Source organism: Nelumbo lutea, chromosome 1 (genome assembly GCF_056320005.1).
Source record: "Nelumbo lutea isolate HS-2025 chromosome 1, American lotus-T2T, whole genome shotgun sequence".
Lineage (NCBI taxonomy): Eukaryota > Viridiplantae > Streptophyta > Magnoliopsida > Proteales > Nelumbonaceae > Nelumbo > Nelumbo lutea.
Window position 1 is genome coordinate 4,404,157 of NC_142684.1, and position 14,028 is coordinate 4,418,184.

A 14,028-nucleotide genomic window follows, 5' to 3' on the forward strand; every position below is an offset into this window, starting at 1 on the left:
GTATGGAGAACTGAATCGTACGGACCATTAAAGAGACTCTGTTCTGCCCAGTTATTAGTGGTTTCTGGAGAGAAGAGGACTGATTGTGTCGCCTCCTTGGCTGATTCAAGTGTACTGCTCGAAACCCTAATTTTCTGGAGAAATTTGTTTGCGGGCTGTTTGGACTGGGTGCTCAGTGTTTGGAGGCTTTCTGATTTTCTTTCTTGAAGACCGAACCAAGTTGGTTGGTGTTTCGTGTAGTCTACAAGGTGCGGCTCCTTTTTCCGTTTCTCCTAGCTTTCGGGTGTGACTTAGATTTGTGGTACTACTGCATAGAGGTAGGCTTAACACAGTCCTTGTTCCATCTTCATTCGGTGTCTTTTGAAGTTGGTTGAAATCTTTTTGAAGTGATTAAAGAGATGAACTCCTCAGAGATTGAAAACAAAAGTGTTGCTGAATCCGGGCAGGTTCCGGGAGCCTCTGTTGACTCTTTTCTGACTGTGACCAGAGTCAAGCTAGATGGAACTAATTATCTAGCATGGTCACAATTGGTAAAGATTCATATTTGTAGTAGAGGAAAGTGGGGTTTTATCTCCGGGAGTAAAAAGGCTCCCTCAGAAGATGATCCATCTTATGAGAAGTGGATGCAAGAAAATTATACTGTTATTGGGTGGCTTGTGAACTCAATGCAACCACAGATTAGTTAGCACTATTTGTGGATGAATTCAGCAAAGAAAATCTGGGATAGTGTTGCTGAAACCTATTCCCTAAAATTAAATGTGGCTAGAGCTTACAAGTTGAGAAGTGATGTGAAGAATTTAAGACAAGGGGAGAAACATTTAGTTGTATACTTCTCAACACTGAAGTCTTTGTGGCAAGAAATAGATTTGATAGAAGCTGTAACCTGGGACACCACTAATGATGCAGAGACCTATAGAAGCATATGCCTTGGTATGATATTACAAAACTGGACTAAACCCAGAGTATGATATTACAAAACAAAATATTTTATCCAAGGATAGTGTATCACTGTCACAAGCATATGCCTTGGTAAGTAGTGAAGAGAACAGAAGGATTGTCCAGGTTCAAGGGGCTGGTCTAAATGATCACTTTGCTAACCTGGGAGTGAAACCCAAAGGGGTTACAGGGACTCCAAGTGGCTCAGGGAAGAAAGAGGTTGTCTGTTCGTATTGTAAAAGGCCAAAACACACTAAAGACAAGTGCTGGAAATTACATCCTGAGCTTCTACCTCTTCGGTTTCAGAAGAAGCATAATAATAAAAGGGCAGGGAGTGCTAATGTTGCTACTGGTCTAGATAGTGACAAGTACCAAACTAAAGAGATGATAGCTAGTGCACAGTTAGCAGCCATGAAAGCAGAATATGAGAAATTTGGGAGGATGATCAGTCACCTAGAGGGTGTGACTTATTCTTCCAACCCTTCAAAAAATTCAACCTCTTCTGCATTTGCTCAGTCAGGTATACGGGCTTCTGCCAATCATGCAACCATTTTAGGTAATCATAGGATCCCTTGGATTATTGATTCAGGTGCTTTTGATCATATGACCAACCTTTCCACATTGTTTGTTTCATATGATTTACTTCCTAGACGTGACAAAATCACCCTAGCCGATGGTTCTCTTGCCTCTATCTTTGGCAAGGGAACCATCAAGGCTACAGATTTCTTGATCCTTCCTTCTGCTCTTCATGTACCTAGACTAAATACAAACTTGTTATCTGTAAGTAGTCTAACTAAGTCGTTAAATTGTTGTGTAACCTTCTTCCCTTCCTATTGTGTTTTTCAGGATCTGGAGTCTCAGAAGGTGATTGGGAGTGGCCGTAAGGCGAATGGAATATACCTGCTTGATACTCTGGGACAGTGCCCTGAACAACCTAGAAAAACTGCTTTTGGGTCTATATCTACAGAGTCTATCAATCGAGTCATGTTATGTCATTTTCGTTTGGATCATCTTTCTTTTTCTGCATTGAGTCATTTATTCCCTGAACTGTTTAAGGGAATTAGTTTTTCCAGTCTTCATTGTGAGTCTTGTGAGCTGTCAAAGCATTGTAGAAACAATTATCCCTTGAGTAATAAAAGATTTTTTCTCCTTTTAATATTGTGCACTCTGATGTGTGGGGGCCTTACCACTTACCCTCTATGGGTGGCTACAAATATTTTATCTTGTTCATTGATGACTTTTCTCGGTTTGCTTGGATATTCCTGATGAAATCCCGTGATGAAGTTCCCAGACTTGTGAGGCAATTCCATGAATTTGTCCTAACCTAGTTTGATACCAGGATTAAAATTTTCAAATCTGACAATGCAAAAAAATATTTTAAGAAGAACTTGTCCTGCTATCTCACTGACTTAGGGGTTATTCATCAAAGCTCTTGTGTTAGCACCCTAGAACAGAATGAAGTTGCTGAAAAAAAAAATAGACTTATTGTTGAAGTTGCAAGAAGTATCCTGTTTGCCTCACATGTTCCTACAAAGTTTTGGGGTGATGTTGTTCTTACTGCTACCTATCTTATAAACCGTATGCCATCCAAGGTTTTGGGTTTTAAGTCTCCTTTCAGTCTCCTTCATCTGGACAATGAGCTTTTTTCTATTCGTCTTTGTGTCTTTGGCTGCACCTATTATGTACATATCCCTAGTGTCCAAAGACATAAATTTGAGCCAAAAGCCCACAAGTGTATCTTCCTTGGTTATTCCCCCACACAGAAGGGTTATTGTTGCTTTGATTCAAAGACTGGTACTCGATATGTCACAATGGATGTCACCTTTGATGAGCTTTCTTCCTTTTATGGTTCCTCTATGGAGGGACATTGTCCATAGGGGGAGGATTTGTCACAGGTCTTTGCTCTTCCTCTTCCTGTCCTAGTTGAGTCTTTTACTGAGTCTCTTCCTCCTTCAAATGAATCAAGGGAGGTTCAATCATTCCACTCTTCCTGTCCTAGTGTTCCTCCCCCTTTACCTCCTCGTCCTCTTTTTAATCCTAGGATGTATCAAAGGCAAAGATCCAGAAATAAGCAGGTTGTTTCCCCTACAAGACATGAGCCTCATGCACTTTCAGTTACAGATGAGACAACAGGTACTGTTTCAGCCCCTTTGGAGCCATCGTTCCCAGACCTTGATATCCCCATTGCTATTAGGAAAGGAAAAAGGAAGTGTACTACACATTGCATTTCCAAACACCTTTCTTATAGTTTGCTTTCTCCTTCATATTTTGCCTACCTTTCTTCTATTGCCTCTAACCCAATTCCCAGGTCTGTGTAAGAAGCTCTTAATATTCCAGAGTGGAGGGATGCTATGAGATCTGAAATTGATGCCCTGCACAAGAATGACACTTGGGAAGTGGTTGATTTTCCTGAAGGGAAGGATCCAGTTGGCTGTAAGTGGGTCTTTACTATCAAATATCATGTTGATGGCACCATTGAGAGGTACAAGGCTAGGCTAATTGCAAAAGGTTATACACAGACATATGGGATTGATTATCTGGAGACCTTTGCCCCTGTTGCCAAGATGACTTCTATGAGAATTCTTCTATCTTTGGCTGCTCACTCAGACTGGCCACTTTATCAACTAGATGTAAAGAATGCATTTCTGAATGGAGAATTACATGAGGTTTATATGTCTCTTCCTCTAGGGATGTATGAAACAGATATGAAAGGAAAGGTATGCAAACTGAAGAGATCTCTTTGTGGACTAAAACAGTCCCTTAGAGCATGGTTTGAGAGGTTTAGGGCTGCCCTTGTTAACTTTGGCTATGTACAAACACAGTTTGATCATACTCTCTTTGTGAAGAGGAGAGGATTCCTGGCAGTTTACCTGATTGTGTATGTTGATGATATTGTTGTGACTAGTAATGATGTTTCAGGAATTAATGATCTCAAATCTTTTCTTCATACAGAGTTTGAGATCAAAGATCTGGGGGAATTGAGATACTTCCTTGGCATAGAAGTTGCTAGATCCAAGGATGGGATTCTTATCTCTCAGAGGAAGTATGTTCTTGATTTGCTCTCTAAAACAGGGAAGATGGGTGCTAGACCAGTTGCTACTCCTATTGATACGAGTCATAAACTCTCTGCTTCAGATGGAATATTGTTAGAAGACAAAGGAGTCTTCCAGAGACTCCTTGGAAAACTTCTTTATCTATGCATGACTCGGCCAGACATTGCATATGATGTCAGTTGCATCAGCCAATTCATGCATGCTCCCCAGGATACTCATATGGCAGCAGTAGAGCGAATTTTGTGTTATTTGAAGGGCTCCCCTGGAAAGGGAATTCTGTTTGCCAAGCATGGCCATATGAAACTTGAAGCCTATACAGATGCTGACTGGGCTGGAAACATTGATTACAGAAGATCTACTTCTGGGTACTACAGCTTGGTGGCAGGTAATATTGTCTCTTGGAGAAGCAAGAAACAATCTGTTGTTGCTCGATCTTCAGCAGAAGCAGAATACAGAGCCATGGCACATGGAGTTTCTAAACTATTGTGGTTAAGATCATTGGTGGAGGAACTGGGGATTGAGCATGATAAGCCAATGATGTTATATTGTGATAATCAGGCCGCCATCAACATTGCTCACAACCCAGTACAACATGACAGAACTAAGCATATTGAAATTGACAGACACTTCATTCGAGAAAGAGTGGCTTCTTGTGAAGTATGTTTACCTTTCATCACCTCTGAAGGATAGTTAGCAGATTTCCTCACCAAGGGCATTCCCAAGGCTAAATTTCAGCATGATACTAGCAAGCTTGGCATGATTGACATCTATGCTCAGCTTGAGGGGGAGTGTAGAGAAGATGGGCTGAATGGCCCATAGGTTGTTCTTTGTTGTAATGGGCATTATTCTGGGTCTATTCTTTCTATGTTATGTTCTTTTAATATCCTTCCCAACTAAGGACCTCTTTGTAAATTATCAAAGTTTAACTTAATAAAATTGTGTTAGGGGTGTAAGAGTAGAGATTAAGGTTCGAAACTCTCTTACTCTGAACCCTTATTGCCGCCATCTTCTTCTTCATCTTCTCTTCCATAGAAGAATGATTTCTGTTGTTTTATTTTGATTTCTGCATCTGTTCTAAACAATCCTTTATTCTCAAAAGACTGCTTTTCTTCTATTACCTGAGGTGGATCTTCTATCATCAATACATCCTGCCCAATCAGCATCAGTGAAAGCTTCTAGCTTCATGTGTCAATGTTTAGCAAATAGAATACCTTTTCCCTGGAGTACATTTCAAGTAACATAGAACCCTTTCTGCAGCAGCTAAATGAGTATCTCTGGGAGAATGCATAAATTGACTAATAACACTTACTACATAGGAAATATCTGGCCGACTCATGCAAAGATATAACAACTTCCCAAGCAGTCTCTGAAACACCCCCTTATCAGATAAAAGCTCACCATCTGTAGCAGAAAGCTTATGATTAGGATAAATAGGAGTGGAGATTGGTTTACCAGTCTCAGCAAAGAGGTCAAGGACATATTTACGCCGAGAAGTGAAGATACCATCCTTAGATCTAGCAACTTCAATGCCCAAAAAATACCGAAGATCTCCCAAATCCTTGATCTCAAATTCAGAGTTGAGAAATCTTTTTAGTTTACTGACCTCTTGAGTGTCATTACCCGTGACCACAATATCATCAACATAAACTATCAAGAAGGTCACCAGAGAGTCATTTCTCTTCAAGAACAGGGTATGATCAGATTGAGTTTGTGTGTAGCCAAAGGAGACAAGAGCAGCCCTAAACCTCTCAAACCAAGCCCAAGGAGACTATTTGAGACCATAAATAGATTTTTGTAGTTTACACACCTTGCCTTGCATTTCCTTCCCATACACCCCTGGAGGCAAAGACATATAGACCTCTTCATGTAGGTCTCCATTCAAGAAGGCATTTTTAACATCAAACTGGTGTAGGGGCCAGTCAAAAGTAGCGGCTAGAGATAACAAAACCCTGACTGAGGTCATCTTAGATACAGGAGCAAATGTCTCAAGATAGCCAATACCATACATTTGAGTGTAGCCCTTAGCAACCAGCCTAGCCTTAAACCTCTCAATAGAGCCATCAGAGTGATATTTAATGGTAAACACCCATTTACAACCCACTGGTTCCTTCCCTTCAGGCAAGTCAACAATATCCCAGGTATGGTTCTTATGCAAAGCATCCAATTCAGCCATTATAGCATCCCTCCATTCAGGTTGAGATAAGGCTTCCGGTACGGACCTAGGTATCACATGGGAAGAAACAAAAGCAAGAAAAAAGTAGTAGGAAGGAGAGAGAAGGCTGTAAGATAGGTGTTTGGAGATACAATGGGTTGTACACTTCCGCTTGCCCTTGCGGAGAGCAATAGGAAAGTCAAGGTCTGGGAAAGCTGTAGATGGGTCAGAAGAAGGCTGACATATTACCTCAATAATGATGGGAGGAGCAAGAGGCTCTTCTATAGGAGTGGAAGCAACCTGCCCATGTCTGAATCTCTGCCTTTGGTACCACCTTTGGAGAAAGGGAGGAGGAGGAATTATAGGAGAATGAGGTGGAGGAGGAGGAATAGGAATATCGGAGGTAGGTCCAGTGTGAGAAGTAGACACCTCATGATAGGACTCAAGAGGAATGGGAAGAGGAACAACTGGAGACATTGTTAGACAGTGTATGCCCTTAGCTCCAATCAAAATGATGTACCTTATGACCTTGTAAATGAATAAAGTACATATTTGATTCATGTTATTGTGGTGGGTTTCTGTGTAATACCCTTAAACTGGACACATATGAGACTCATGTTAGTTTAGAATGTTCACAGTCGTTGGATAAGTCTGGGGAGATTTATTCTGCCAAGGCTGACACTGGTGTGCCGCCAAGTTGGTTGGGGTAGCCTGTTTCAGCTGCCAGGGTGAGACCCGAGGTACATGCAGTGTAGGCTTACTTGAAACCCTGAACCGGACCAGATTTTCAGTATTGCCCTGGACCTTGGAGATTGATGGGCAAAACTGGAAAGTTACACCTGACCCCTAGACTCGATTATGATACTGCACTAGGTGTCGGATTGGGCTGTCTTTAATATGCCAATCAGTGAGATCCTTAGAGGGGGTCAAAACCTGGGGATGTTGGGACAGTCTTAGAATTCATCTGAACGGGTGATCATAGTGACAGAATCAGCCCCTTTGTCGGACAAAGGTAATGATCGGGGATGCATTCTCTCTGATGGAAACCAAGACTGCCGGCAGCCGATTTCAATCGTTGAAATTTGTTTTGCAAAATATATTTATATACGGATATACATATATATTATGGTTTCAAAATGTTTGCAAAAGGTTTTAATTCCCCGGATCCATGTCAGCAGTGTTTGATCAGTAGAGAGTGCAACATTGTTCCTTGCAACCGAGGGAGAGGTCCTCTCTTGTCGAGCAGTGTTTGATCATTATGGGCTGAGAGGTTAAGTGTAAGACCATTGAGGGTAATACCTGATAGGCTAATCTTGCATCTGCCCACAGTCCCTGGATTTTATAAGGTGGCTTGGCCCAGGGACCACTTAGTGTAAGTGTTGGGCCCATTAAGAGCCCATGGTGATGGGCTCAGGGGATCACTACCCATAACAGTGAATTCGGCCAGGCCATGTAATAGAGGTTGGGCTGAACCCATGTGGCTGATGTGTAGATCAATGTTTGGGTCCCACGCCATACAAAGAAGCCCAACTGGGCAGCAGTTTGGAAGGTTAATGAACACATAGACTTATTGGGCCTAAAGCCCATTTCGAACTGGTCTAATTTGATTAGTTAAAGAAGGGGCGGATTTGGGATTTGGATCAACAGATAGGATAGGGAGTTTTCCCGATCCACTCAGAGAGTCTAGATCCAAATAGAGATTTGGATCTAGAAAGCTCCTAATGAGATTAGGAGGGCTGATCTAATCTACAGATAAGATAAGGGTTTTCCTTATCTCTTAAAGAGAGTCCAGATCTAGATAAGGATTTGGATCAAGAAACTCCTAATGAGATTAGGAGCTCTCTTTAAGGCTATAAAAGGAGGAGGGCGAACCTCCAAACACATCAAAATCATCAGATCTTAGATCATAGAGAGAGAAGACAACAACAGTGTGACTGCGCCATCTTCTCCCTGCGTCCTCCTCCTGTTGCCGCCATTGCCAGTTCGATCTCCATTCTTGTAGGAGCGATCAAGAAAGGTTCTTGATATTAGTCTTTGGAGAAAGACTGATCTGAAGTTGTGCTCACAACCACCATCGAGTTCTTGTTGAAGGATTCGGTTCTTGGGAAGAACACTACTGATTCTGCTCCACCCAACACTGTGTCATCTTCAGTGGGAGCAGTCTTTGGAGATTTCTTTGGGCGTGAACACCTTCATTGGGAGTTACTGCTACTATGTATCAGGTATATCCCTCTCCTACCCTTTGGTTTCAGATCTGGTTCGGTTCTTGGTTCAAGATTGATCCTTGAAAATGCAGATTTTCTAAAACAGGGAATGTGATTCCCACATGGGAGAGAGAGAAATTTTTGAAATTTCGCCCAACCTACCTGCAGGGTTCGGCCATCCATATGATGAATCTCTCATCCCTTCAGACATAGCGAAGGGCTCTTCAGATTTCTCCCCCTCAGGAGAAATGCTAAAGAAAGGAGTCAACTCAGCAAAGGTGACATCCCGAGATACAAAGCGGGTGCCACTAACTGGATCAAAATAGCAATATCCCTTCTGTGTGGAAGCATATCCCAGAAAAACACATTTACGAGCCTTAGGTTCAAACTTGTGCCTTTGATGACTGTGAATATGCACATAGCAAGCGCACTCAAAAACACGGAGAGGAAGAGAAAAAATATCCTCATCCGGGAAGAGAAGGTTAAAGGGGGTTTTGACGTTAAGGACCCGGGAGGGCATACGGTTTATCAAAAAAGTAGCAGTAGAACATCATCTCCCCAAAATTTTATAGGAACATGGGATGCAAACAAGAGGGATATGGCAACTTCAACCATGTCTATTCTTCCTTTCCGCCACCTCGTTTTGTTGTGGAGTGTAGGAACAAGAACTTTGATGAATAACCCCAAAGGTTTCAAGATAGGCGGAGAGGGTTCTCTCAAAATACTCCTTAGCATTATCAGAACGGAATATTTTGATACGAGTGTTAAACTGGGTGAGGATGAATTCATGAAATTTTTGCACAATAGCTGGTACTTCATCCTTGGATTTCATGAGATAAATCCAAGTGTAATGAGAGTAGTCATCAATAAAAAGGATAAAATATCTGTAATCCCCATAGTTGGCAAATGATATGGCCCCCACACGTCAGAGTGAACAATATGAAAAGGAGAAAGAGATCTTTTATTGTTTACTGAATAAGAATGTCTACAATGCTTTGCCAGTTCACACGACTCACAATGAAGACTCAATAAAGACACTCCCTTAAACATATCTGGAAACAAATGACTTAAAGCAGAAAATGACAAATGACCAAACCGAAAGTGACATAACAAGACTTTGTTAATAGACTGACAAAACTGACTCTAAGGCAACTCCATGAGGTGGTCCCAAAGCTCGATCCGGTGTGCCCAACAAGTATATTCCATTCGCCTCATGGCCACTCCCAATCATCCTCTGAAATTGCAGGTTTTGAAAAACACAATGAGTGGGAAAAAAGGTTATGCTGCAATTCATAGATTTAGTTAAGCTACTAATAGATAAAAGGTTTGTGTTAAGTTTAGGGACATGAAGGACAAAGGATAAATAAAGGGTTTCAGAGGTCTTTATATCTCCTTTACCAGAGATGGGAGCAAGAGACCTATCAGCAAGGGATATTTTCTCTTTGCCAGAGCGAAAGTGGTATGAGCAAAAGAGATTAGACATGCTGGCCATATGGTCTGATGCACCGGAATCAATAATCCAAGGGATTTTATGATTACCTAAAACTGAAGCATGATTTGTAGAAGCACGAATACCTGAGTGAGCAAATGCAGATGAAGATGATGTGTTGTTGTTGGAAGAGTGAGATGAAGAAACAGTAGCTTCCAAGTGATTTAGTAGCCTCCCATACTTTTCAAAATCCGCCTTCATTGCTGCCAACTGCTCAATGGTTGATTTTTCTTCACTCTCCTTATTTCCCCCTTTAGGTATTGTAGCAACATTAACTGTCTTAGGCTTTCCTACCTGACTGCCCTTCTTAGAGTTGTTGTTATTCTTAAACCTATCAGGAAGAAGCTCAGGATGAAGCCTCCAACAAGTGTCCTTTGTATGCCTCAGTTTCTTGCAATATTCACATATCTGCTCCTTTTTCTCAATAGGACCCTTTGGCTTTATTCCAGCATGTGCAAAGTGTTCTGTAGGTGGACCCTGCAACTGAACTTACCGCCTACTCTCCTCACTACTTATCATAGCATATGCCTGGGAAAGAGTAACCTCATCTTTGACTAGGATATTTTGCCTAATGATGTCAAACTCAGGGTTGAGTCTAGTGAGAAATTCAAACACCCTATTTCTCTCCACCGACTTCCTATACATTTCAGCAGCATTCTTACTCTCCCATACAACTGTCTCCATAACATCAATTTCTTGCCATAGGGATTTCAGTATAGAGTAGTAGATTGCTACACTCTTCACCCCCTGTCTTAGGTTCTTCACATCACTTTTCAACTTATAGACTCTGGCTACATTCTACTTCTATGAATAGGTCTCAGTAACACTGTCCCATATCTCCTTAGCCGAAGACATCCAGAGATAATGTTGACTTATATGAGGTTGCATAGAATTGACCAACCATCCTATGACAGTATAGTTCTCTTGCATCCATTTCTCAAATGCAGGGTCTGTCTCTTTGGGTTTCACTTTACTACTTGTGAGATACCCGAGTTTTCCTCTACTACAGACATAAATTCTTATAGATTGTGCCCAAGCAAGATAATTTGTCCCATCTAGCTTGATTGTGGTCACACCAGTCAAAACGAAATCTACCGAGCCAAGGCCTGAAACCGGCACTTGCTTGAACTTACTTTCGTATGGCTCCATTAATCAAATGGAAATCAAAGAACCATAAATTTTGTCTATATAAACTTACTTGAAGTCAAACCAGAACCCAGATGCTTGAAAACTAGGGTTTTACTCCGTCCAGCTGTTGGGGAGGAAGAGAGAAGATGCAACCGCTCCTACCCGAACTTCCCAATCTCTTCCAATCCTGAACCGCCCTCCTTTAGGAGTCACAAGACACCTCCCAAGCATAGAGTGCCACAGCCAAAGCTTCACCTTTACCTGTACCTTCGAAAATCTCTAATCGGCTAGGGTTTTGGGTAGCAACAGAACAACACCACTTCTTGGCAATATCCAGCCAGATTTAAACTCTCCAAACCCTCTACCAACTAGGCCAGAGATCCTCTGAACTATAGAGAATCTATCTCTCCATACACTCTCTTAATCTAAGGGTGTATGGGAAAAGAAGAAGAAGAAAAAAAAAGGAAGAAATAAACCTGCTCTGATACCAAGATGTAAATCAGTCCTCAAATATTAGGTGTAAATTTGAAGATTAGAAGAAAAAAAAAGGAGGAAGAGAAGTAAGAGCAGCAACACAAGAGAAGAAGATGGCGAAAAGAGAAGGAAGAATAAGAAGATTCCAATTATCTTCCCTTTCTCCTCTAATCCTTTTTTTATTAAGAATTAATGTTAGAGTAATGACAAGTATGCCCTTAAGTGGGCGGCCAGCTAGGCAGTAACATAAAGAGATTAAACAAAAAGAAATAACAGGCCCATTAGTCAACAAGAAAATGAAAGATATTACAAGAGAAGATACTAGGACCCATTTGCTCAGTCTCTTTACATGATCATTAATTTAATGAATCACTTAAAACCATATCCACTATATGGGGTCGGCTACATGAATCCTGTTTTGTCAATCCATTTATTTAAAACCATATCCACTATTAAATTATTAGTGGTAAATCATTTCTTACTACTACCCATGTCTTTTTTAGTCTACCCCTAGCTCTTTAGCCCCTTCCACTTGTAACAAATCACTTCTTCTAACCGGAGCTGTCGGTGGTCTTTTATGCACGTGACCAAACCATCTTAGCCTACTCTCTCTTTCATTTTATCACTTATTGGAGCTACTTCTAGGTTTATACGGATGGATTCATTCCTAATCCTATCCTTTCTAGGTTTTCCACTCATCCATCTTATAATTCACATATGTACCACACTCATTTTCTAATCATTTTTCTTGACTGCCCAACACTTTGCTCCATACAACATAGCTGGCCTTACAACTGTTTTATAAAATTTTCCTTTTAATCTAAAGCATCATTCTTTTGGTTATTCACCTAGGTAAATTCATTTACTTGAGTAAGTGTTACCTAGGAAAGTTTTACCTAGGTAAGTACATTTACCCTGGGTAAGCGAATTCCCTTAAGGACCCCTAACTTTTTTGTTATGGCAGGGGCATTTTAGTCCTATATAATTTGGCCAATTTCTCCCCTCCATGGGTAAGTAACTTACCCACCTAGGAGGTGGATAAAACTTTTCTAGGTAAGTTGCCAAAAACTTACGCAGGTGAAATTTTGTTTCCATGGGTCCCACACTTCACTAGTAAAAGAACATGGGAAATTGGCCCCTAAACTTACCCCCAAATGAACGGGGCTTAAGTGATATTCTCCTATCAACACAAAAGTCCAAATGCACCCCTCCATTTTGCCCAACCTGCTATAATTCTCTAGGTGACATCCTCAATCTCTCCCTTGTTATGAATTATTGAACGAAGGCATCGGAAATGGTCACATTGAGTTACCTCTTGGTTTCTAATCCTAAGTGTATCCTGATTTACACTCCTATTATTACTAAATTTATATGTCATATATTCTGTTTTAGTCCTACTCATTTAAAACATCTTGTTTCTAGGGCATTTGTCCATAAGCTTAATTTTGCATTTAATCCTTCCCCTTAGATGCGAAAGCAACCTTATCCTCAAACCTAGTAGGCTTATGCCCAACCACATTAATGTACCAAATTTGAGGCTAGAATCATCTTCCTGTGTTGGGTGACTCAAAATGATTCTACGGTTTTAGGAAAGTTTAATAAGGATATACACAGTTAGACAAAAGAAGATTGTTACTGCCAAAAATTCTTATTGAACTAAGGCCCTTGCTACTAATCCTAGTTAGACTAGGACTTTGGTAAGTGAATCACAGTTAGACCAAGACTTTTAAGTCTCTAAATAAAACTAAGATGAGTGTTGAAAGATTCCTAGTCAAACTGGAATTCCTGGCGTGGAATCCTTGTTGTATTGTGGTTTTAGCAATCAGATGTATTGTCTTGAATAATGTTTTCAATCTCCTATTGCTTATGGAGAGAAATTATAATGTGAATGACAATAATACTTATTGATATGGAAGGAAATTTTAGTAACTTCTAATGTACTAACAACTTAATGCATTCTGTAGGTGGCAATGGATATTATAACTCGATTTTTTTATCCGGATTCATGTGATATTCGACTGAATCATGGCCACTTATTGGATGCAATGTGGACTTGGATAGGAATTGAGGTTAAGCTACGGCGCAGTGTAGCAGAGGTATGAGTAATCATTTTGTCCTAAGCTTTGCATGTCTAGTTATGCAAGTATAGGTTAACCTTTTCCCCTTTTTCCAAATGAAGCTTCTTTCTACAATGGGTTCTTTGCGTCCACAATCCTCTGAACGTAAATCAAGATGGGTTTTTATACGGCGACAGCTTTTGCAGGTTTGGAGACATAACTCAAAATCAATTCAATTAATATTGCATGCTCTCCTATGTCTTTGAGTTGATGAACTGAATTTGAAATTGACAGGACCACACCATCTCAATTCATTTATGCTTTTTGTAGTTGAAAATGCTCCTTGGTTTTCTCTTGATCTAACAACCACGTTGTGTAGATAATTTAGTGAATTATGTGAGCATGTCTTATGAAAACTAGGGCCTAGAAAAATAAAATGTAATCAATAATTATTGGATTTTATCTATGTATGGATATCTATTACTTATATGAGAACTTGGTAGTTGGGCAATATATTCTCTTGTTTGTGTAAATT

The 14,028-nt window shown here is 40.5% G+C and overlaps 1 protein-coding gene across 2 annotated transcripts in view; it reads left to right on the top strand.

The window, feature by feature from the left end:
• The window catches only part of GCN2 (protein kinase family protein), a 116,154-nt gene that overhangs the window by 69,220 nt on the left and 32,906 nt on the right, over positions 1-14,028 (top strand). For both annotated transcript variants that reach the window (XM_088964429.1, XM_088964428.1), the window contains 2 exons: positions 13,401-13,532; positions 13,616-13,699. In XM_088964429.1, coding sequence (XP_088820555.1) covers positions 13,401-13,532; positions 13,616-13,699 — 216 coding nt within the window. The remainder of the gene's footprint in view (positions 1-13,400; positions 13,533-13,615; positions 13,700-14,028) is intronic.